Here is a 23,343-nt window from a genome sequence, read left to right as displayed (position 1 = left end):
TAGCATGTGCTCTTCAATTGTACCCACAAATGCTCTGGCATGCTGTATATCATTTCATATTAAAGCACAAAAGAAATTACAAGCATGCAATGCTGTACTTATGTTGTCAGTTAAGTCATAAAGTTACCAAAAAAAAGGTGATTTAAAGCTGCCTTAAAACTGTGCATGTATGTAAATATTTGTTACATATGAGTGACATTTAAGAACATGTTTCTGAAATGCAGTGGTTTTCAAAACTGTCTTGGAGCAGCCCAGCACTGTCTCCCTTATCTAACTCGTCAGCTCATTAGTAGAGACTTTAATACCTGAAGCATGCCAGAAAAGGTAAAGAGTTGTGAGAAAATACGATGTGTCAGATCCGCATCATGTTCAGCAGAGGTAGCTCTTAGAGTAATAGCAGCCAAAAACCTAATAACCCAGCTGCTGTGATGTCTGTTAATCAAAGAACAAAAGAAAAAAGAGGAAATCAATAACTTTTGTAGCTTTAAGGATTTATCTATATTTAATTTAGAATTTAGTTTTTGATAACTTTATTCATTTTCTTTATATTTCCTACTTGGTGAAGGGCACAGGTAGCTAAATAGGACATTTATTATAATAGGTTTATGTGAAGATTGTTTTAAGTTTATTTAAATTAGAATGTTTTAAAGTCTAATAATAAATGTTAAAATTGATAGCTCTCAATTATACTGTAATGTTGAAGGGCTATAGTCAATGGTTAAATATTAGGGGAAAACTATATCATAGAGACATCAGAAGTAGTGTTATCAATGATACATACTGGCCTTCAGTCATAAAAAAAAAGATGCCACTTAACAAATATAAAAAAATATACTGTCTTTATGTTGTTTCTAAATTAATTAAAAAAAAGATTGCATGTGAAATTACTGCAATATAAATGCATATTTAAAAACTTTAATGTTAGGTGGGATTAATTTCAGAAAAAAAAATTTAATAGAAATACATCAAAACTATTTACATCAAGAATTATTTTTTGTTGTTTTGGTGTTTATTATTTCTTTCTTGTAGCTTCAGTAAGTACAACAACAAAATACTTAAGTCATGAACTGGTTAATTCTGACTAGTCTTTGAGTTTCAACTTTGATCTGTGTTCATTTCAAGCATCCGGTGTTTTTCTATGGTTGGCAGTTCCCATTTCATGCCAGTTCCTTTTTAAGGGATAGCTCACCCAAAAAAAGAAAATTCTGTCAAACAACAATGTACCAAATAGACTTTAATTTTATGGGAAAACAATAATAAGAATTCAGAATATCGTCTTCTAGTAAATACGTACAGTTTTAGAAAGGTGTGAAAGTGAGTAAATGATGACAGAATTTTCATTTTTGAATAAACATTCTCTTTAACAAAAATAAGTTAAAATAATGACAGTTGCACAAACAATGCTCAGCTTTAAGATTCTTGTGACTAAATGACTGGTTACACCCACAGACTACTTACAAGAGAGTGAACTAATCCCAGAGCCACTCGTGGTGAGGCTGGTGCATCTACAGGGAGCTGTAATCAGTGGATGCAAGGTAAATTAGACTCTCTGGACCTCTTTTTATTGACGTATTAACGCCGACCACATACCTCACCACATCAGTGTGTAATGTGCTATTGTTTTATGTGTGTGTGTTTCAGAGAAACGGCCTTCTCTCCATCACCCCCCAGGCTGTGAAGGACCTCATGTCTGTGCTGCGTTCCTGGTGCCTCACTCCCGCCTCATCCCCACAAGAGCCCAAGGACCCTCGGCTGCTTAAAATGACTCTGCGGTGCCTGACTGCAATGATCCACCTTCTGCACTCCAGCAGCCTGAGCGACAGGCAGGTAGAGATCCGGATTGTACTGGACGATTACTTCCAGCTGCTCAACTGGAACCGGCCACCGGACAGCCAGCAGGGAGATATGCAGACCTGGGAGGATAACCTCATTACACTTCTCGAACACATGTTGAGTAAGAGAATATTCCCCCATTACTCTTTAACCTCATTTTTTTTTTCATTCATGATTTTCTTCTGTGGAGCACAAATTAAGATATTTTGAAAAATGTCTCAGCATCGCCACCATTGACTTTGGTTGAAAACAGTGTGTATAGTATTCTTCAAAATATCATCTTTTGTGTTCCACAGAACAAATAAAGTCATACAGGTTTATAGTCCCTTTCCCACAAATTACCGGTAAATTACTGTTAAGAGATCATGTGTGAATGTAAATTCGTAAATTCGATGTCTTTGGGCAAAAAGCAGCTGCATGAATGTGAATGTTTGACACAAAAATGAAAACATCAACAAAAACACTGACCGCGTATACCCCTCCATGCTTACAAACACAACACCGGGAGGCGCAGCCATTTAGGGGTAATTTCCGGTTAATGATGTCACAGAATTTACCGGTATTTTGAAACTGATGTGTGAATGGTGATGTACTGTTAAAAAGAGGGAATGGCATTGCCTGTGTGAACAGTGCATTTTTTTGTTTACCGGTAAAGTAATTCGGGTAATTTACTGTGTGAAAGGGGCTAATGTCAAGCTTTACTGAGTTGAGTCTTCTATGCAGAATGCTATTTTTGTGCAGTAGTTACCTTTGTAGGGTGTTTCAAATCACTCACTTTTGAGGTTCCATTTGTTTTTTGTTGTGTATTAATTCTTTCTTGTAGTTTTGGTAAGTAGAGAAAAAACACTCAGTCATCAATTGGTTAGTTCTTACTAGTCTTTGTGTTTTAAGTTTATTTTCTTTTCATTTGAAGCATCCAGTATTCTATGGTGGGTGGTTCCCATTTCATGATGATTTCTTTTTTAGCTTTTTTTTTCATTTAGTTAGGTTTCTGGCATGTCTGCCAGCTCAGAGAAGCTCAAAAGAAAGCACACAGCCAGTTCATTATGCGCTGTCTGAGTCTGAAACTGTGTCATCCAGTGAGCTGTATCAGTTTGCAGCCGGTTTCTACGTCGATAGCTAGCTATTTGAATAAGACCACCTTCTTGTGTCGACATGCGCCATGGAAGAGGTGTTATTTTACATGATCACTGAGGTAATGTTACACCCATTTCATGAAGACCCTAAAGCAGGGTTCCTCAATAGGCAGCCCGCGAGAAAAAAATGTTTGGCCCGCACTAAAAATAATGTGGCATGAAAATTCAAACGCAGCATCAGACAGTTTTGAGTGAGTAAGTGTGTGAATAATACCATCTTTGTTATGGATGTTGGTTCGCAGCGAGTTCACAGTTTTAACGCAAGCTTGCTTTAGCATCATTTATTTTCAAGATCTGAGGTAAAATATCTATTGTTGCTTTCACTATGGCTATAAAAATCACGCAAAAAAATATGCAAACTCACATTAGACACTTTTAACATTGAATAAAGCACATAATCTTTACCTAAGATTATAACTATCATATTTTGTATGTTGTTCCTGCCGCGATGTCGCAGAAAATAACCATTTCTAAAATAGAATTCCGTGTCGCTTATTGTCACGTGTCACTGATGCGGGTCGTGGACAAAAACTATTGTTGGTATTGTTAACTTGGTATTGTTGGCAGAATTCGGACCTCAGCGAAAACTAATTGAGGAACCCTGCCAACATATGGAAAATGGTCATCTGATGTCTCCTTTAAAGAAATAGTTCACCCAATACTGAATATTCTGTCATCATTTACTCACCCTCATGTTCTCCCAGACCAACATTACTTGCTTTTGTGGAACACAAAAGACAATACTGAGAATCCATGACTGTTAGGATGCTGCCTTTGGCCCCGATGAGACAGAACACGTTTTTCAGGTTTGAAAACGTGAGGCACACTGCACTGCCTTTTTTTGGTTGACTCCTTTTAATTTAGAAAAGAGCAGAGCGCTGTAGGGTTTTTTTTATGTTGCTAGGCAACCACCGAATCAACTGTCCTGTCAGTCTAATCAAGGATTATAGCGCAAGCACTCTAAAATCTTTGGTTTGCTCTTAAGTAAACTATCATATTACCAGAAACTTTTTTTTGTTGTTTTTTTTAAATACAGCTCTGGGTAACCCTTGACAATAACCACAAGTTTCTCCTCCATCATTGCAGTCTCCGGACATTCTCCGGACGTCCAAGCAACTGTAAACATCCATCAGCACAATGGAAGGCCTGGCTCTCCTTTCACTCGTTTGGACAATGAAAAAAAAAAAACTTGAATGATGTTGAGCACTTTTCTGCTCAGAGTTGATTTTTTTCAACTTCAGGCACTCAGAGCATTCCTACAAAAATGCAAGGCACCCGAAGGTGCATAGACAGCATGCAAAACACTTACTGCCAGTAGAAAACGTTTAAAAAAAGCACCCCTGACTGCGTTATGTCTGATCGGGGCCTTAGAAAGCAGCTGCTAAATTTCAGTACATTACAATATATCATAATCTCTTAACATTAAAGATCAAAAAGAAAGTATAAGTCATTATAATCCGTAATTATTTCCCCACTGGATGCAACAAATGCCTCGTTTGTAATTGGTTTTATTGTTTTTGTCTCGTTGCGCCGGGACACGGCATCACAGTATGTTAATGGGTGTAACATTTCGGTCTCACGCTTGAGGCATACGGGCAATCATAATGCACGGGATAGCGGGCCAATAAGAGCACACCTTGCTTTTCAGACCAATTAGCTTTGTAAAAATCTATGCGTTTCAGAAGCGGGGCATAGAGGAGAAACAATAATGTACAGTATGTGGAAAATAATGTGTTTTTTGAAACTTAAACCACATAAGCACATTTCATTACACCAAATACACAAAATAATGTTCTTTTTAGCAACGTCATATGACCCCTTTAAACACTTTTTTGCCTTCACTAGTTTAATTATAATTTACATTAAATGGTCCTGCAGTGTGACAAAATCATTTTTGAAATACAAATATTCCAGGTCTCTCAATTAATATAAGGTCATAAAGTCGTAAAATGCTGCTTGAATAGTTAGATGGAGTACATGTCACATCAACTTCCCAGACGTATTTCATGTAATATGATATTATGTCATAATGTAACTGATGGCATCTTGCAATAAAAAAAATAAAAAATAGAAAAAATCAACACAACAATGTTGTATCATATGGTGAATTGCAGAGCTTCTGATTCTAGATCTTTAACCAAGATCACTGTGTTTGATATGTTTAATGTTGTTTTTAAACATTCATAATGTATTTGTGGTGAACTTCCACCCCTTTTGCAGAAGTTAATTGTAGCCAGTTCTCTGGAAACAATATGAATTGAGAAGTTGCAAAAGCTCACAAAACAGCTATTTTGTTGCGTTTAATTTCTTCTACTGTGAGTAATGCTGATGTCCAAGCACTGTTTATTTAATTGCTTAAAACTGGCACAGTTTAATCTTTTCAGAAGGCACAGGTTAAAAAGACTGAATGTTCTTGTGTTTTTGCCCTGCAGATGCTATCCCAGAGATCCTGCAGTGTTCAGACCGGCCTGTGTTGCAGGCTATCTTTCTCAATAACAACTGTTTCGAGCACATCCTCCGCCTCATCCAGAACAGCAAGGTCAGAACGCCACCTTCTTAAACCCTCTGAGATATCTGCAGCAGCGCTTCACATTTCCAGCCTCGAGGATTCGAATCAGTCTCATGGTTGAAATGTGGCAGACTGCTGATGTTATGCCTGAATAAAATAATAAGCAGACTACTGAACTCAGAAACAATCTAGAGGTTGCTTTAATTTATTATATATATATATATATATATATATATATATATATATGTATATATATATATATATATATATATATATATATATATATATATATATATATATATGTATATATATATATATATATATGTATATATATATATATATATATATATAGTCATTTATCAAGTTGAAAAAAAATATGATATTTTAAAATTAGTAACATCATTTTTACATAAGATACAAGATATATTGCTTTTCCCTACTCTGGAAACGTTCCCACTGAAGGATGTCAGTAGGGAATTAAAGCATTTCTTTTAAATACATTTCATCAGCTGAATTAAAAGAAAAAAACTGAAGAAGTAAAAACTGTCAGGGTAGTGCAGCTGTCCTAATATCAAAAGCCTCAATAAGTTGAATTAATTTCAGCGTTTTAATAAGTAATTTTTCAAATATTTGAAAAACATTTGTCTGCCAAATCAATGTCAGGAGGTGCGACCTACATGCAGAAGAAAAACAGCCACACCACAGGACATAACAACTTTCCAAAAAAGTACCATTTTGTTTCAGTGTTATTTTAGTATTACGTATATACTATTATAGTTTTTATTATGTTTCTGTATTAATATTTTCATTTTAATTGATTTTTTGGTCATTTCATGCTTTTTTATATGCTTTTTTTAAATGTTATATATATAATTTATTTTTATTACATTCAGTAATTTTAGTACTTCACCTAAACATATTTCAGTTACCAAGGCAACATGTCAAATTTTCATTTATGTAATACTTATATTTTATTTCAAATATATTTCAGTTAACATACAGAGCAGTTCTTTCACATACAAAAAGGAAACAAAAAGGAAAAGCTTAAAAATGTAAAAAAAAAAAAAAAAAAAAAAAAAAAAAAGCCATACAACTGTCCTAATATCAAAAGCCTCAATATGTTTTATTTTCAAGTAATTTGGCGTAATTATATATATACATTTGTCTGTCAAATCAAAGTTGATGCAACAAACATGCAGAAAAAACAGGAAATGATATCATAGAGAGGATCCCTGCCGACAGAAATAACATAATTTGGCCTTTGCCAGGTCAAGTTCATTTCAGTATTAAAAGTCATGTTTTGCAGCTCACTAAATTGTAAAGATATTTATTAATTGAATTAAAATTGTATTGAAAATAATGATATTCAAATGAATTAAAAAAAATTAACTATTTTTTTGTAAGAATTATTAAGATGTGTACACATGTATTCAAGGAAAACATGTTCCTACTTTAAACTTACTTTGAAGATGATATAAAAATGTGATATAAAACAACATGAAACCAACACGAATACAAGAACTTTGAAAATGTATTTTAAACTAGATTTGTCATTGACCAATTAAGCCAATATTTTACTGACAGATAAAAATAGACCATGACAGATGTTTTACAACCCAGTGCATCAAAATGACGGACAATAATTATTTGTAGCACAGCCTCTGTTTCGGTCCTGTGATGAAATATAGGTTCTGCGTCATATGTTTGTATGTAATCACAGTTGGTTTTGGTAAGCTGTGTGGTATTTGAGTGTATTGTAACCAGCCTTTATGTTGTGTAATAAGGATTTCGTAGAGCTTCTCTTTTTCGTCTGTTACCTATTCATTTCTTTTTGCTTTATCCGTCAGTAAGTTCAATTTCTGCTTGCATATTTTATCTCTGACTCACTTGTGTTCGTGTGTTTCTTGTGACGCTGTGTGTGCGAATGTGTGTCTGTCCTGCAGCTATATCAGAGTAACAGGTTTAAGGTGGAGTGTGAGGGCCAGTGTGACCTCACTACACGTTTGCTCACAGAGGCTGAAGTGGAGCAGGTACTTTCCCTTCACCGCTGATCAGTGTGGCGTTCGTCAGCAGGAAACCCACCCTTCACTTGACTGACACAAACACAGACACACAGACAAGTACACAGACACACAACTGCTGACTGAGCAACATTAGATTCTGCATAACAAGCTCTACGTAAGCGTGCAGTGTTGTCTAGGCGAATATACAGAACCAAAACATCTGCAACGTGTCGTTGCATGTGCCCGTTTAATGCAACGAAAAATGTGGAACCTTAAAACATTATGCTGTTATTATTGTATCATGGCAGTTGGATATGACATGATGGTACTATCGTGTTCTAATGGTAGTTCTTTGCCTAAAAATGTGTATAGATGTATGAATGTCAAAAATGTGTTTATTTTTAACATTCATATGTGCATGCATAATTTAATTTTAATTAAAAAAAAAAAAGTTAAATATCTTTTGTATTTTTAAGATATTATTATTATTATTAATAAACCTATGCATATTACATGGTTTTATAAGAGCTGTGTTAATGCAGTGTCAGTACACAGAGTTGGAGGGTGAGGATCCTGCTTGTGGTGGTTTAGTGTGTGTGTGTGTGTGTGTGTTTGGATGTACTTGCAAGGCCTGTCACCTTGCATGTTGTCTTGCAGTGATCTAGATTTTAAGCATGTCTAGTGTAGCTGTGCTGCTGTTGGTGTAACATTTGGTGTGTGTTTCATTTGGTGGGATATTTGTGGTGGAGTGGTGGTAAATATTTCAAGGTTAAAGGAAAAATCGGTTTTACTGTTGCATGTTTTAATCTCTTTAATTTAATTCTTAACATTAACTTGTATTCAGTTTGTTTTTAACAGAATCTTGCACTTCAGGGAGGAATGTTTAAAATGCATAGATATCTCCTTGCATGCATCTCTTTGAAACTGTTTTATTAAAAGCAATATTTCACACAAAAATGTTCACACTACTGATCAAAGGTTTGAGGTCGGTAAGATTTTTTTTTCTTATGTTTTTGAAAGAGGTCTCTTATGCTCATCAAGGCTGCATTTATTCGATCAAACATACAGTAAAAACAATTATATTATAAAATATTTCTGAATTTAAAATGTAATTTTATTTCCTTTGTTGGCAATTTTTAGCAGCCAGTACTACAACCTTCAGTGTCACATGATCTTTCAGAAATCATTCTGATCTAGTGCTCAAGAAACATTTCTGATTATTAAAGAAAATGCATCCTTGCTGAATAAAAGAGTTAATTTCTTAAAAATCAAACCTTTCAATGGTAGCGTATATCATTATTTACTCACCTTAATGTAATTCCAAACCCATATTTTGCTGTTATTTTCTGTGGAAAACAAAAGGAGAAATTCTGAAGAATCTTAAAAACACCATTAATGCAGTAAGTAGTCTGTAAGTCTTCTGAAGACATATGAAGCTTCGCTTGAGGAACAGACCAAAACATTTGTCATTGTTCACTGAAAATTCAATGAAGCTTTGAAAGCTAATTCATGTCTGTGTTAAATTGACAGAAAAAACGGCATTGGTTCTTCAAAAAATTCTCCTATGGGCTTGGACAGAATATTTATTCTTGGGTGAACTAATAATTTTATACACGAGAATGTGAAAATGAACTAAATGACTTGTGTATTTTGCATATGTGTGTGTAGGTTTGGGAAAAGGGCTCTGACTGCATCACAGTACACGCCATTCGAGTTCTCACCGCCATTATGAGCAGCTCGCCATCTGCCAAGGTATGACATGTCCTAAACCTCCTCTCCTCTCGCTCCTTATGCATGTCTTTCCTAAAAGTCTCTGAAAGGTCAGCTTGCAGATGCCTCTTGTCTTATCAGCGTAATAAGTCAAAGTGCTTGCGTATGATAAATGTGCCCCTTATGCGTGTGTGGTTAATCTTATCAGCACATTTGATGTGGTTCTGCAGAACCAGGTCACCCATGGTGACAAAAAAACACTCCCTCCCTCATTTAACTTTACGGTTATTTGTCAGGTTCAAAAGTATTATAATCCCATATCCTGTTTATATATAAACATGTAATATACATCCATATATATATATATATATATGGATGTATATTACATGTGTTTAGGTTTCTTGTACCAATACACATGCCATGGTATAGTTTTTCATGACTTTACTGCTACTTCTGTATGTAAATGCTCTTGTTTTATTGACTGAATTCTTTGCTGTTGGGTCAAATATAGTTTGTGCCACCCTGTTCTTCAATAACACCCTCTTTGTGAAGCAAACATTATGCTTTGACACAACTGTGAAGATTTATGGCCATGTTTTCTCTGTTTTTTTCAGCGTAGTTTCAATAAATAATGTGGGTGGCCTTGCGTTCTGAAAGCCGTTTACATAGAAGACTGGACTTTCTCATTTAAAATAAAATTTGAAATAAAATCCTGTTTTTCATGTGAAAAGTTTTCTGCTTTGTATAGTATCTTTTGTGTTTTGGTTTATTTTGGGGAACGGGGTGGTAAGAGCACTCATTGTATTCTGTGCTTGTTCAGTTGTAATGTAACTGTGGTTTTGTGTGGTTTGTCTTCCCAGGAGGTCTTCAAGGAGCGGATTGGCTACTCACAGTTGTTTGATGTGTTGAAAAGTCAAGGACAGCCCACTAAAAGACTCCTGCAGGAGCTGATGAACATGGTGAGTGAGAAGAAACTAACTGTAACTACTATCACAGATGGTGTGACCTTACATTTTAGTCAGATGAAATGTGTACTCAGTACTTTTACACAAAGTAAAACATGCTTTGTAACCATAAAATTAAAATGACATACTTTCGCACGAGTCTCCTATTAGTAGCCAATTAAAAGTGGGTTCATTTTACATGCAGAGGGTCGGACATCTTGAGATCACATGACCAACGGAATTCCATATTATTTAGAAAACAATTTGAATGGACTAAAAATACATTTATTCTATAATAATTATATATTTAAAGCACCCTAAAGCCATATGATAGTAATTGTGTGAAGAACAGAAAGAAAGTTGTTTCTTTAAAAAGTCATTTAAAGGGTTACTCCACCCCAAAATGAAAATTTTGTCAAACCCATAAAAGCTTTGTTCGTCTATGGAGTAACCCTTAAAAGTGATGTGTGTTAGCATTTGGGGCTTCGGTTATTTTACCTGTAAAAAACTTCAAGTAACTTCTGGTTGAATGTTCCAGGGAGGCTTGTCTCAATCCCACTCCTGCCAAATTCTGCATATATTTGTCATGTTTCCAGACAAAGTTGAAACAGCATATTCAAGAATACTCCATCTCCCAATTCTGACCATAAATCCATGCGAAAAAACAGTTTATATCAAATGCGGCGACATAACTTTTTGTACACGAATAAAACAAAAATAAAAACTTTATAACAACAGGCCTCTCCTCTGTGTCCACTGATTCTGAAATGTGCATTCTTGTGGTGCGGCTGACACATAAGAGCACAAGCCGCTTCGTGTAGTAGTTAGAGATTTGTCAAAACCCTAAGCGCTGTGGGTTCAAGTTTGGGCTGGCAATACACACGAGGAGGTGCCCTTGAGCAAGGCACCGTAGTTCCATTTTGCTTTTCTTTGTGCAGCAAAAAGGCTGCCCACGCCGCCGGGTGTGTGTGTTATGGTTTGGATGGGTTAAATGGCAGAGCAGAATTCTGAGTATGATTTTCATACTTGGCTGCACCTGTCACTGTTACAATTTGGCAGTCTATGATGTTGCAGGTCTCCAAGCCTTATGTTTTTACATAAAATATCTTAAACTGTGTTCTGAAGATGAACAAATGTTTTTACGGGTTCGGTGTGTGTGGGTGTAAGTGATTATGACATAATTTTCATTTTGGGATGGAGTATATATATATATATATGATGTGTATTAGCATTATATATTCTTGTTATTTTAGGGCTGTAAACACGATGTGTCGTTTAAGCATCGTTATCGCGATGTACGAATCCACCTAGTCACATCGCAGGATCCTGCGAGGTAGGCTGTCGTATATTTGATCCGTTATTCATTAACCGTATGGGCCAGCTGCTAGGCTGAGAAGTCACTCCACATCCCCCCTTAAAAAAACCCCATTCCATAACAACAAAAAAAATACAAATGAGTAACATAAAAATAAACACAAGACACTGAAATATCAAATCACAATAATAAAGAACTTCAGACCCCGCTAAACAATCTACAGCATCTACCCAACTTCATTCCCAGCAATCCGGATCCTGGAAGCAATTTAAGGTGATAAAGAATATAGTAGGAAGCAAAAGAAAGTGGTTAGCAGATTCTCATCAACAATTAAGGTTGTGGGCATCAAACGTACGGGACAACGCATCAGCCATGACTTAGGTGCAACCCCTCTGAGGTGTTGAATATTCAAATGCTCCCTGGGCTGTAGAAATAAAACCCACCGCATCAAACGCTGACTCGGACTTGTGCAATGAATGCAGAAATGTTCAAAGGATTATGATCCGAGTATACCAGCACCTCCGCGCCACCCCCCAAATAGACATCAAAAATGCTGGAGTGCCCAGATCATAGCCAAAGCTTCTTTCTCGATCACCGAATAGATTCCTTTGATGTACATTAAACTTTCGTGAAAAGAACCATATACAGGGTGATCCACTCCGTCTTGATCAGATTGTAACAAAACTGCCCCCGCTCCTACGTGACTTGCATCAACCTGTATTTTAAAAGGCTGACCAAACTTAGGTGCCGCAAGGACTGGGGCTGTTGTCAGTGGCCCTTGACGAATGTGATTCGCGGATTAATTGCACAGCTTAACCATCATAGAGTGAAAGTTTATCATTTGCATGTGTTTTTAAGTCCTGTCAGTTTAACAGGGTGCATATAAGAACGAGCAGAGAGAGAGAGAGAGAGAGCCCCGGCCGCGCGCGGGCACCGTCTTCAAACAACACGAGCGCTGTCTTGCTCTCTCTCCCTTGCGCATATTAATCAAAATCAATTGACACGATGGTGTCGAACAACAACAACAACAAAAAAAAAACTCTCCAGTGATGAAATGTTTTCTGTGTTGTCAAATCGTGTCAAAATGGTACTGAAATAACACTGAGTTTCATATTACATATAAGCATACTTATAAAACGTACTTATTAATGCTCAAGAAGTAAATTATTCATCGAATGCAGTAAGGAGTCACTGTCATAAAATACTTGTATCCTCATTGCATCACTTTTTGCTTTGTCCTTCCCCTTTCTCCATGTTTTCCTCTCAGGCTGTTGAAGGAGAGCATTCCCAGGCCATGCAGTTGGGCATCAGTAATGAGCAGCCTTTGCTCCTGCTGCTGCAGTGGTTGCCTGACCTGGGCTCTCGCTCTCTGCAGCTGCTGGTGTCCCAGTGGCTGGCGGCTGTGTGTCGAGGGACTCTGTCCTGCCGCACTGTAGCCGTTGAAGCAGACTTAGTAGGCGCTCTGCTGGAGGTGCTGTCCGAGCCCCCAGTGCGGCTCGACCGGCAGTGCGCGGACGCCCTCTTGGGTTTGCTTCAAGACTTGGGATCTCTTTCTCTACGGCCCTGTGAACTGAAGAGTCTGCTGAAGCTCTTGCGGACTGAGCCCGGTGAACCCCCTCATCCGTACTGTGGGCGCGTGGTAAGGGTGCTTTCTGCCATGGCCGCCCGTGGAGAGGGTGTGTGCAGCGCCTTGCAGTATTTTGACCTTATGCCCCCTATGGCGGGTATTATGGTGCCAGCTATACAGCGCTGGCCAGGAAGCGCATTTGCTTTCCATGCCTGGTTGTGCCTCAACACAGACTTTCCTCCACCCCAACACCACTACTCAGAATCCCACCTGACAAACCCGGATAATATGGTTCGAATGGCTACGGGACCACGCAGGAAACAGCTTTACAGGTTTGTTCGAGAATACTCATGATAGATGGGTGTTATAATAAAAATTTCATCATCTGCTGTATCATTTCTTGTGATTGTTTTAGCCTCTATGATATATATATATATATATATATATATATATATACACACACACACACACATTCTTCAGTGTCACATGATCCTTTAATAATATTTGGTGCTCATTATTTTTTATTGCCATAGTTGAAAATGGTTGTGTTAATGCAGATGATCAGATAATTATTAAACTATTTTAGTATTAGTTATATTAAAGTATTCTTTTAAATGCTATAGGTGATTTTAGGCATCACATCATTGTTATGTATTATGTTAATTTGGGTGTAAATATGTATATTGTGCATCTGCAGTATTTGCTCATTTTCATTTATCTGTAATCAGTAATTGCAACTTACAAGCTTAACATTAACAATGATTTTACTACTGATGTTTGATTCAGAGACAACGTAAAATACATGTCTTAACAATCATGACTGCAGTTAAACATCGCTATAATTTTAACCAGCATTTTGCAATTCTTCTATATTTGCAATTGTTGCTTAATTTTATATGGAAAATAAAAGGATCGTGAGTAAGTGGTGAATATTCTATATATTGCCCAGGCCTGCTCATACAAAATGCTTGTACATATTTTATATCGGCATGAGTTTAGCACACTGATATTAATAGTAATCTAGAACTAACATTATTAAAAGCACGGTGTTTTGATGACCAAGAGTACTTGTTTTGTGTGTACTTATACCTTTAAAAGCTGTGTTGTGTCCTGTGTGTAGTTTCTTTACAGCAAGCGGAACTGGCTTTGAAGCATTTTTTACCACAGAAGAAGTTTTGGTGGTGGCAGTATGTACTAAAAAGGAATACATGGCCGTTTCCCTGCCAGAACACCCATTCAGTGATTGCGCCTGGGTTAGTGACCTTGCAGAAAAATTTTCACGCATATTACCATACACAGTTTAAGGAAGAGAAGACAGCACTTGTATGAAAATAAATATCAGGAAAAATAACATGTATTTTTGTTTTACTGCTGAATTAGCTTTAGCTTGAATAACCCCTTAGTTAAACCCTAACAAAATTTAACCATGGTTTTATTATAGTAAAAGTGTAGTAACCATGTTTTTGTTTGGCATATTAATTACCATTTGTATAACCACAGTTTTACTGCAAATACTATGGTTAAACTATGATTAGTGTATCCAAACCATAGTTAATATGTGGTTACCATTGTTTTTGTTTTTTGTAGTAAAACCATGGTTAATTTTAGTAAGGGAAGAAGCTTACTTTTTGATATCCAGTGTTGGATAAAGTTACTTTTAAAAGTAATGAATTACAATATTGCGTTACTCCTTAAAAAAACGTAACTAACATTCATTACTTTACTTCTTATGGAAAGTAATGCATTACACTACTTTTGCGTTACTTTGTGTCACCTGGGCTATGCTTGCTTATTTGTTTTTTAATAATAAGTTCTATTTATGGCAAGTGCAAAGGCACTTTAACACAAAAAATGACAATAATAAGCTTCAGGCTGGAGGAAGCGCCTCTGCCTCACTCCTAGTTTCTTTCCACACGGAGACAGGACACGTGTCAGTGAATAAATGTTAATAATTCAGATATTTTGTTGTAAATTTACAAGTAATGCATTACTTTACTAGTCACTTGAAAAATGTTATCTGATTATGTAATGTGTTACACTGATGATATCATTGTATGATTTTATTTCTGTGTTCAAAGTCTTATTCTTATCCTTCTTTTCTTCACTCTAGCACTCCGTTGCCATTGTTCACGTTCCTGGCCGTCGGCCCTTTGGACAGAATGTGGTCACTGTTTATGTGGACGGAGTGCAGCTCAAAACAGCACCCCTGCGCTTTCCTTCTCTGAATGAGGTGAATAAATGTTATTGTCTGCAGTAGTTTGATTTATTTTGAACATGCTTTGTTTCATTGGTCTGTTTGACTGTCAATGTTTCAGCCTTTCACTTCCTGCTGCATTGGATCAGCTGGTCACCGGACCACCACCACCATGACTACCTCTCCGACCCTGACCAACCCGTCCCACTCACCCTCCGAGATGGCATTTGCAGCTCATGCTGGGCCACCCACCCTTGCACGTTCCCAGTCCTTCCCTGCATCCTTTGCAGCAGCCGCAGGGGGGCGGCCAGGTGTGGGTCGGGACAGTCTAGTTCACACCATCCCGGCAGGGCTACAGGACACTGCGTGGGGCTCTCCTTCATCACTGGGTGGCCTTTTAGCCACAGTGTTCATCTGCCATGAAGCTCTGCAGCCTGCTCAGGCACGAGCCCTGTTCACTGCAGGTATAAATGAGACATCCACCGCATTCATACTGCAGAAATTCACCTTTCCAACCACAAAGAAACAAGCGTTAAAGAATATCTATCTATCTCTGTTTCACTTGGCAGGTCCCAATAATGTTTCTCTCAAAAAAGATGATGAACAACCATAAGAAAACAACAAAAAACTATTATAATACAATACACCACAGGTAATTATCTGCTCAGAGATTCATCAAGACGTACATCTCACTAACTGTTCTTAATATTTATGATAATAGCAGTGTAATATCAATGTCATATAAAGTAAGGTTTAAATGTCTAAAGGCCAAGAGCCCAGTAGTGAAAAAGTAAAAATAAATAAATAATTTATATATAATAGTAACATAAAATAAATATACTATATTCAACACATTAATAAATATTGATAAATATGTCCAGATAAATATAGTTTAAATATGATTTAAACTTTAAATATCCACATTCTAGGCCTTTAAGAGCCAGATCTGTTTGGATTTGTCCCCCAACCATCTTTACGATGGCAGGCTGACTGGTCACAGAGTGGTGAACTGGGACGTCAAGGTGTGTATGCATCACTGAGCTCCATTATCTTTAAAGATCAGAATGATTCATCTTGTTCTGACATCACTACAGCCTTTTGTGTTTGCCAGTGTTGGGAAATGTGTGTATTCAACACATACTTCTAGAACAAAACTCATAAGCTCATAGATCCCTGCAGGAGCAGTAAATGCTAATTATGTTTTATTATCTTGTCTTGTGTGTAGGATGTGCTGAGCTCTGTGGGTGGGATGGGAGCTCTTCTGCCCCTGCTGGAGCAGGTGTGTTTACTGGATAAGGGGGAGACTGCAGGTCAGGAGACTTCAGATCTTCTCGGGCCTGAGCTCACGTCCTCCAGGGGCCCCGCCGGCATGCTGCTGCCACTGGGGAAGTCATCTGGTCAGTACTCTGTCAGAGCCGTGACATATTGGTGGCAAGATATCCGATTCCCTACCCTCTCTCTCTTCCCATAATTCATGTCCATGCCTACGTCAAATAAAAAGCATTAGCTTAAAAAAGGTTTGTGGACTAAATGATTGGAGTCCTGCATACATCACCAGAAAGAAGTCTGACGTTTTCACCAGAAGTTCGAGTTGTGACACTTTGATTTGATTGGGCATTACAATGCCAAAAATAAATAAATGAAATGCATGCATGAATGAATTATTCCATAACATTACAAAGCAGTTGTGAAATATTAAATGTTTCGCTACTTCCATAGCTGGGTCTTTAATTGTTAAAACTGATATTATATATAAAATGGTCCTAAAATAAGCTTACTTTTTTAATAAAAATTAAATAATTACATAAAAGAATACTTAAAACTACTTTTTGAATACTTTTATTCCAACTAGTTGCCAACCACACAAACCTTAATTAAAATTAAAACTGTGAATCAAATTATTAGCAAAAACTATAATAGTATACAGTATATATTATGCTAATATAGCACTGTGCAAAATATAGTTTCTATTTTTTATTTTTGGGGATTGTTTATATATATATATATATACATATATATATATATATATATATATATATATATATATATATATATATATATATATATATATATATATATATAAATAATAATACTAACTTTTAATATGTTGTATTTTCTTGTGAGTAATCAAAACAACAGTTTTAATGCATTATAATATTTACTTATTTGAGTATGATGATTTATAAGACACAATGGATTATATTTCCCATAGTTATAATGTTTTATAAGTCTCATATCTTACCATTCTTAACTTGTTACTTTACTCAAAGCAGACAAAGACCACATAAATAATAACAACAACAATGACAACAACAATAATAATAAAAAAAAATTATATTATATTATATAAGGTCAGTTATGTGATCAGATGAATTTGTTATATTTTAACCATATCTGATGTAATATCAGTAAGATACTGCACAGATCTTAAATAAAATAAATAATGTCACGATATGAGACTTATGATTCATTATAAATTAAGTGAATTTAACTTGGTGTTTATTGCATGTTATAAATAATCATACTCATAAAAGTTAGAACCACAAATAAGTATGTATTATAATGTATTATAATTGTTGTTATGAATATTTATGAGATGAAACTATTTTTTTTTTTTTTGATGCTTTATGCATTCATTAGAATGCCTTAAGAATACTCTTATAATGTGTTATAAATATGGTCTCCATATAAACAGCGCATATACATCTCATTTTTCACATTCTGCAGAGTTACAGCATGCAACATGAAACATTAACAGATTGTTATGTGGCTTTTTAGAGCTGCTTAAAACATTGATGATGTAAATTTTCCTGTAATTGCAGTATGAGTCACCATTGATGTTTTTTGAGTATGCTATTTGATTTTGCTGTGGGTTAGTGATTCATAAAGTTGTGTTTGGGTCTTCACACATGTGTTTATATGCTTGTGTAAGAGGCTGCAGGGAGTTTGTGTATTTTGTGTTCTGCAGTTGAACTTTGTATTACTTTAGGTTGTTGATTTCCCATGTAATGCCATTGCAACAATTTGTCAATGTTACATTTCGCTAATGTGAAACTGATTGCTGCTTTGTTTGTGTGTGTGTTAGAGGGCCGTTTAGGAAAGAACAGTGTAGCAGCGTTTCTGCTGATGATTAAGAACATGCTGCGCAACCATCCAGCCAATCAGGAGAGTCTGCTTCAGTGCCACGGGCCGCCCATCATCGGAGCCATGCTTGGCAAGGTACACACACACACACACACACACACACACACACTGGTGAATAAAGAGGGCTGGCTCTTATTGTTCCACAAAATTAAAAGTCATATCTGTATCTGCTTTTGATGTACTGTGATTTGACAGGCTTGTAAAGTCCTTTGAAGAGAGTTTCTTGGGTTTGAGAGATGGAAAGTACACACACTCATAGTTACATAAGTATACCATTCTCAGGCTTAAAACACGGCCTGTCAATTAAATGCATTTATGTAGGACAAGTATTAAATTTAATTCAGTTAAAAATTATATATGAATAGCTTAGATCATTTTTATTGATTTTTACACTATCATTCAAGAGTTTGGCATCTGTAAAAGATGTTTTCTCTCATGCTGACCATTGCTGCATTTATTTGATGAAAAATACAATGAAACAGTAATATTGTGTGTGTATGTGTGTGTGTGTGTGTAGGGAGGAATATATCTCAGCACATATTGATGTATGTGATTAATTTGATCATTATATCATTTAAATAATTTGATTATTTTGAATTGATTTTAATTGATTGTAATTGATTGATGGCTTTAATAAATACAAAAACACTTAATCTCCTGTCTCGCATTCTTTTTCTGCTCCAGGTTCCCAGCAGTATGATGGACATGAGTGTATTGATGGCCTGTCAGTTCCTGCTCAAGCAGGTGTCCAACGAGGGCAACAACGCCCTCCTGTCACAGCTGTACCAGTACCTGCTCTTTGACTTCAGGATCTGGAGCCACAGCCACTTTGCAGTCTGCCTCGGTAAACAACCAAAACTCATCACAATGGCATTAGCTATTGGGTCATTCCATGTCAAATCCACCACAGTTTCAGACATTTCCCCGGCTCAAATGTTTGATTTTGTTAATATTTTTTCTGTACAAAGACAATTATAAATAGTGTTGAAAGGCAAAATATTAAATGTCACAGATGTATATTTTACTGAGTAATCCACTATTTTGAAGAGGGGGGCAAAATTTAATATTTTACCTTTCATCACTATATATTTTTGTCTTTCTACAAAAAAAATATTAACAAAATAAAAAAATTGAGCCGGGGACCTCTGGTTGAGTTGACAAGGAACGACGCAATTGCTTTTTTTGGCATTCAACTCATTTGCATTGAATGCAAATAATAATCAGGTCCTAAAGGAATAATTTCCCCAACAAGGACAAATTTGTTCTCACCTAATTAGTTCATTCCAAACCCTTTTATCTGTAAATCTGTATTTGTGTTGGTTTACAGGTCATGTGCAGTACCTAACCACCGTCATCAATGAAGGCAAGCTGAAGACTCGTAAGAGGTATGGTGTTCAGTACATCCTGGACTCGATTCGGACACACTACAGGTGCGTTTTTGCTGGTTGAAAATTCTATATTTAGTGTGGGTATAAGATGTTTATAAGTGTCCTATTTGTGTCCATAGTGTGGAGAAGGATGGCAGTCCTCTGTCTGAAGAAAGGCAGACGGTGCAGATCTCTCTTTTCGCTCTGCTGAAGGACCTTCTGAAATCTCCCACTGCTGAGGAGCTGCAAAGTGTACTAGCCTACGCTGCTATAGTGCAAGACGAGCAACAGGTGACCCACACAAACACACACCTGCTCTGTCCCAAAACCTAGTGTGCTGCTTCTGAGATACTAAAACATTGGTAGATTGACTTCCTGAAAAGAGTAAATAGTGTGTCTTTTTGTGTCAGATCAGTGTTTCTTTGAGTATCCCAACCAGCCAGACACATTGGCTCAACCAATGGTGTTATTCTGGGGCATGACTATCTGTTTGCTCAACCAATGGAAGTTGGAATGACTTTAAAGTTGAATTTTTTAAACACATTTAACTCTGGAAGGGTTCCGCTAATTGCAGAACGAATGTTCTTCCTCTCTGTAGATGATCAGTATTCTGGATGTGTTACACTCTGTATTGAGGAGTTCTCCTTCTCCACGGGAGCAGGCTGTGACGGTTCTTCTGGAGAGAGGTGTGGAGCAGCTCTACTGTCTGCTGCTCAAAACCAACTATGGGGACGAGGCTCGTGAGAGAGTATTCAGGGTGAGAACAAACTTGCACTTGAGGCATGTGTTGAGATGAACGTTTGAAACCAAAACGGTGAGATCAGTATCTTTCAGAGTGATAGGAATGCATCTCTCCTGCTCTGCTGCAGGTCTTGTATAAAGTCCTGAAGAATGAACGTATACCTGAGCGCAGTAAAATGCGTATTAAACTCAAGGACTCTGGCTACCTTGGGCTGGTCTGCTCCTTTGGAGACGTCCCCATCACCATGGTGACTGTACGCTGTCTGTATGAGCAGGTGCTCGCTACAGGTAAACTGAAGAAAATGTGGATGGTAGTTTTCAACTTCACACTTCAGGTGTTGATTGGTCTGTTTTGTTGTCTGTTTGGTGTAGATCCCACTCCCAATTTTAGAGACCTGTTGGCAGTGGCGTACCTGTCCCATCGCGCCGACCTCAGTGTCCGTCTGGATATCTGTCGTAAGGTGAGTGACTGATGAAAAAACTGCTAAAACTAGCTAAAGCTTGTTGTCTAATCTTATCTGGTCTTTCAGACTGTTCATAACTGGTTTAGCAAGTTTTAGAAAGGTTTTGACCACTTATTTAATTGGCTTAGTTGGTCAGGCTGTGAGACCAGCAAAAACCTGATGCATCCATCTTAAACCAGCTAAGATTAGATTAGATTAGATTCAACTTTATTATTCATTATGCAGAGTACAAGTACAGAGCTAATGAAATGCAGTTAGCATCTAACCAGAAGTGCAAGAATATAGTGTTTTATATACATAAAAGTGCAGAGTAAGTGAAGCTATGATTTACAGAATGTACAGTGGGGTTGCTATATACAAGACTAGCCAACCAGCTTTAACCAGTATAAGCTTATTTTATGGGGTGTCATAGGTTTTCAGTTAGACTTTGAAAACTCAGTGTTTTCAGTTAGACTTTGGTTAGCAAACTTGCTAAGAGCTAGCATAGTGCTAACTGGTTGGAATGGCCTTTGCTTAGCTATAACAAGATATCAAGATAACAAGCTATGTTTTTGATCATGCATTAAAAATGGATACCAAAAATGAATAAGATTGTGTTTTCAGTTAGCCTACGCTTAGCAAGTTGCTAACAGTTTATCTTACTACCTTAGCATAGCGTTAACTGCGCCTTTTAGGTCAGAAATATCATAATTATGACTTTACAAATCGTGCTTATGATTGGAAAACACTAAAATTCCAGATGATACACAAGTTGTCTAATTGTGACATTGGATAGGGATGTGTCAATTTAGTGGAAACACTGATCTATAATATAGATGAATTATTCAAACAATTGACTCACCAGCTAAAGATTTGAATTAGTCTGATGAATCCTTTACTAATAAATCACTGCATTTGTCATTTTTAAAGAGTGTTTACTGATACAGCAACTCACTCACTACTAAACTGCAAGTCATCATATCATATTCACATGCACAAAAAAAAAATCAATCTCTCCGTTAACTTGAAATTGTAAACATGTAAACTTGTAAACATGCTTTAATGGAAGAAACAACCCATCTGACAGTACAGAGTTCACTTGCTTTACCTCATAATACTGTCCATCTGACATTCACTTGCAAAATGCGAAATAATAACAGTGCATTTAAAACACTTTGAAGCAAGACAAAACCCATTTCTAAGCGTACTATATGTTGTGACTTTCCTGGAATGGCCCTGATAGCACACGTACATCACAGAGACATCTATTTGACGTCTTCAAGACGTATTCTTTAGTATGTTTGCGCATCTGCAATGTGTCTATAGGACATTTCCTATCTGATGTCAAATAGACATTTAGAAAATCTCTTAAAGTTGTTTATGATTTAGAATCTATATAAAACTGACATCTTAAAGACATCTACCTGATGTTTGCACACAGCAGATGCTTTCCAGATGAAGCAATCTTTAACAGACATCTTGCAGACGTATGTGCGCTATCTGGGGGTTTATTCTCAGCTAAATTACTAATTGTTAAATTAGTAAATTAGCATTTCTCTCTCCCTCTTTCATCCCTGTAGCTCTTCTACTTGATCTACTCCAACGAAGAGTATGTGAAGCAGCTCGCGCGTCAGTCAGGCTGGCAGGATGTTCTCACCAAACTCTACATCAAAGAATCGTACGAGTCTCGTGCTCTCAGCCAATACAATTCTTTATCCAGCCCCACCAACTCTTTGGAGCCCGTTCTTCCCAGATCCGTCTTCCGTCGTGAGGACAGCGTAATGGAGGACACTCGGCAGAACGTATACATTTCCCTCAGTGCTCGCCATGAAGAGGAGTACGAGGAGGAAGAAGGAGAAGCTCAGGATGTGTCGGAGGGGTACTCTGACCTCTCCCAGTCTCCTCCGTCAACCGGACAGCTCAAGAACGATCCCCTCCACTTCAAAACATTTGACTCCGGAGAACAAAGCAGTCATTCATCCACACTGTCCAACACTGTGGACATTCCATCATCATCCTGTTTGCTGGAGGAAGAGGAAAATGCGTATCAGCCGCTCTCACCCTTCAACTCATCCTTTGAGCTGGAACTAAGCCTTCAGAAAGGGCCCCAGACACCTGTGGGTAGCCAGCCAGAGACCCCCTCTCCTCTGGAACACAGTAAGAGCTTCCCAGGCATGAGACCACGCAAGAGCTCCAGTCTGTCCAATGTTCTGGACGACACAAGCTACAACACTGAACCTCCTACAGACACCATCTCTAACACATCCAACCCACAGGTACATGCTGAACACTTGCAAACTCGTTGTCACTCACTCATTCAGTGGACTGTATTAGTAAAATAATGTAGAGAATGGTGAATAAAGGTTAGGGGGTGATTTCAGAATGCAGCTCCTGAGACAAGATGACTACAGACACAGCAGACTGAGGGTGTAATTAA

At 37.1% G+C, this 23,343-nt stretch overlaps 1 protein-coding gene across 1 annotated transcript in view; it reads left to right on the top strand.

The window, feature by feature from the left end:
• The window catches only part of LOC109063167 (neurobeachin-like protein 2), a 66,073-nt gene that overhangs the window by 19,594 nt on the left and 23,136 nt on the right, over nt 1-23,343 (top strand). The window contains 21 exon segments of the mRNA XM_042772206.1: nt 1,450-1,535; nt 1,642-1,954; nt 5,402-5,508; nt 7,422-7,508; nt 9,150-9,233; nt 10,052-10,150; nt 12,718-13,349; nt 14,138-14,270; nt 15,128-15,247; nt 15,333-15,675; nt 15,781-15,863; nt 16,141-16,233; nt 16,437-16,608; nt 18,297-18,430; nt 19,040-19,199; nt 19,683-19,785; nt 19,863-20,013; nt 20,321-20,479; nt 20,592-20,751; nt 20,836-20,924; nt 22,487-23,182. Coding sequence (XP_042628140.1) covers nt 1,450-1,535; nt 1,642-1,954; nt 5,402-5,508; nt 7,422-7,508; nt 9,150-9,233; nt 10,052-10,150; nt 12,718-13,349; nt 14,138-14,270; nt 15,128-15,247; nt 15,333-15,675; nt 15,781-15,863; nt 16,141-16,233; nt 16,437-16,608; nt 18,297-18,430; nt 19,040-19,199; nt 19,683-19,785; nt 19,863-20,013; nt 20,321-20,479; nt 20,592-20,751; nt 20,836-20,924; nt 22,487-23,182 — 4,004 coding nt within the window.

The sequence above is a fragment of the Cyprinus carpio genome, chromosome A16, assembly GCF_018340385.1.
Source record: "Cyprinus carpio isolate SPL01 chromosome A16, ASM1834038v1, whole genome shotgun sequence".
NCBI lineage: Eukaryota > Metazoa > Chordata > Actinopteri > Cypriniformes > Cyprinidae > Cyprinus > Cyprinus carpio.
This window is presented reverse-complemented; position numbering and strand designations above follow the sequence as displayed.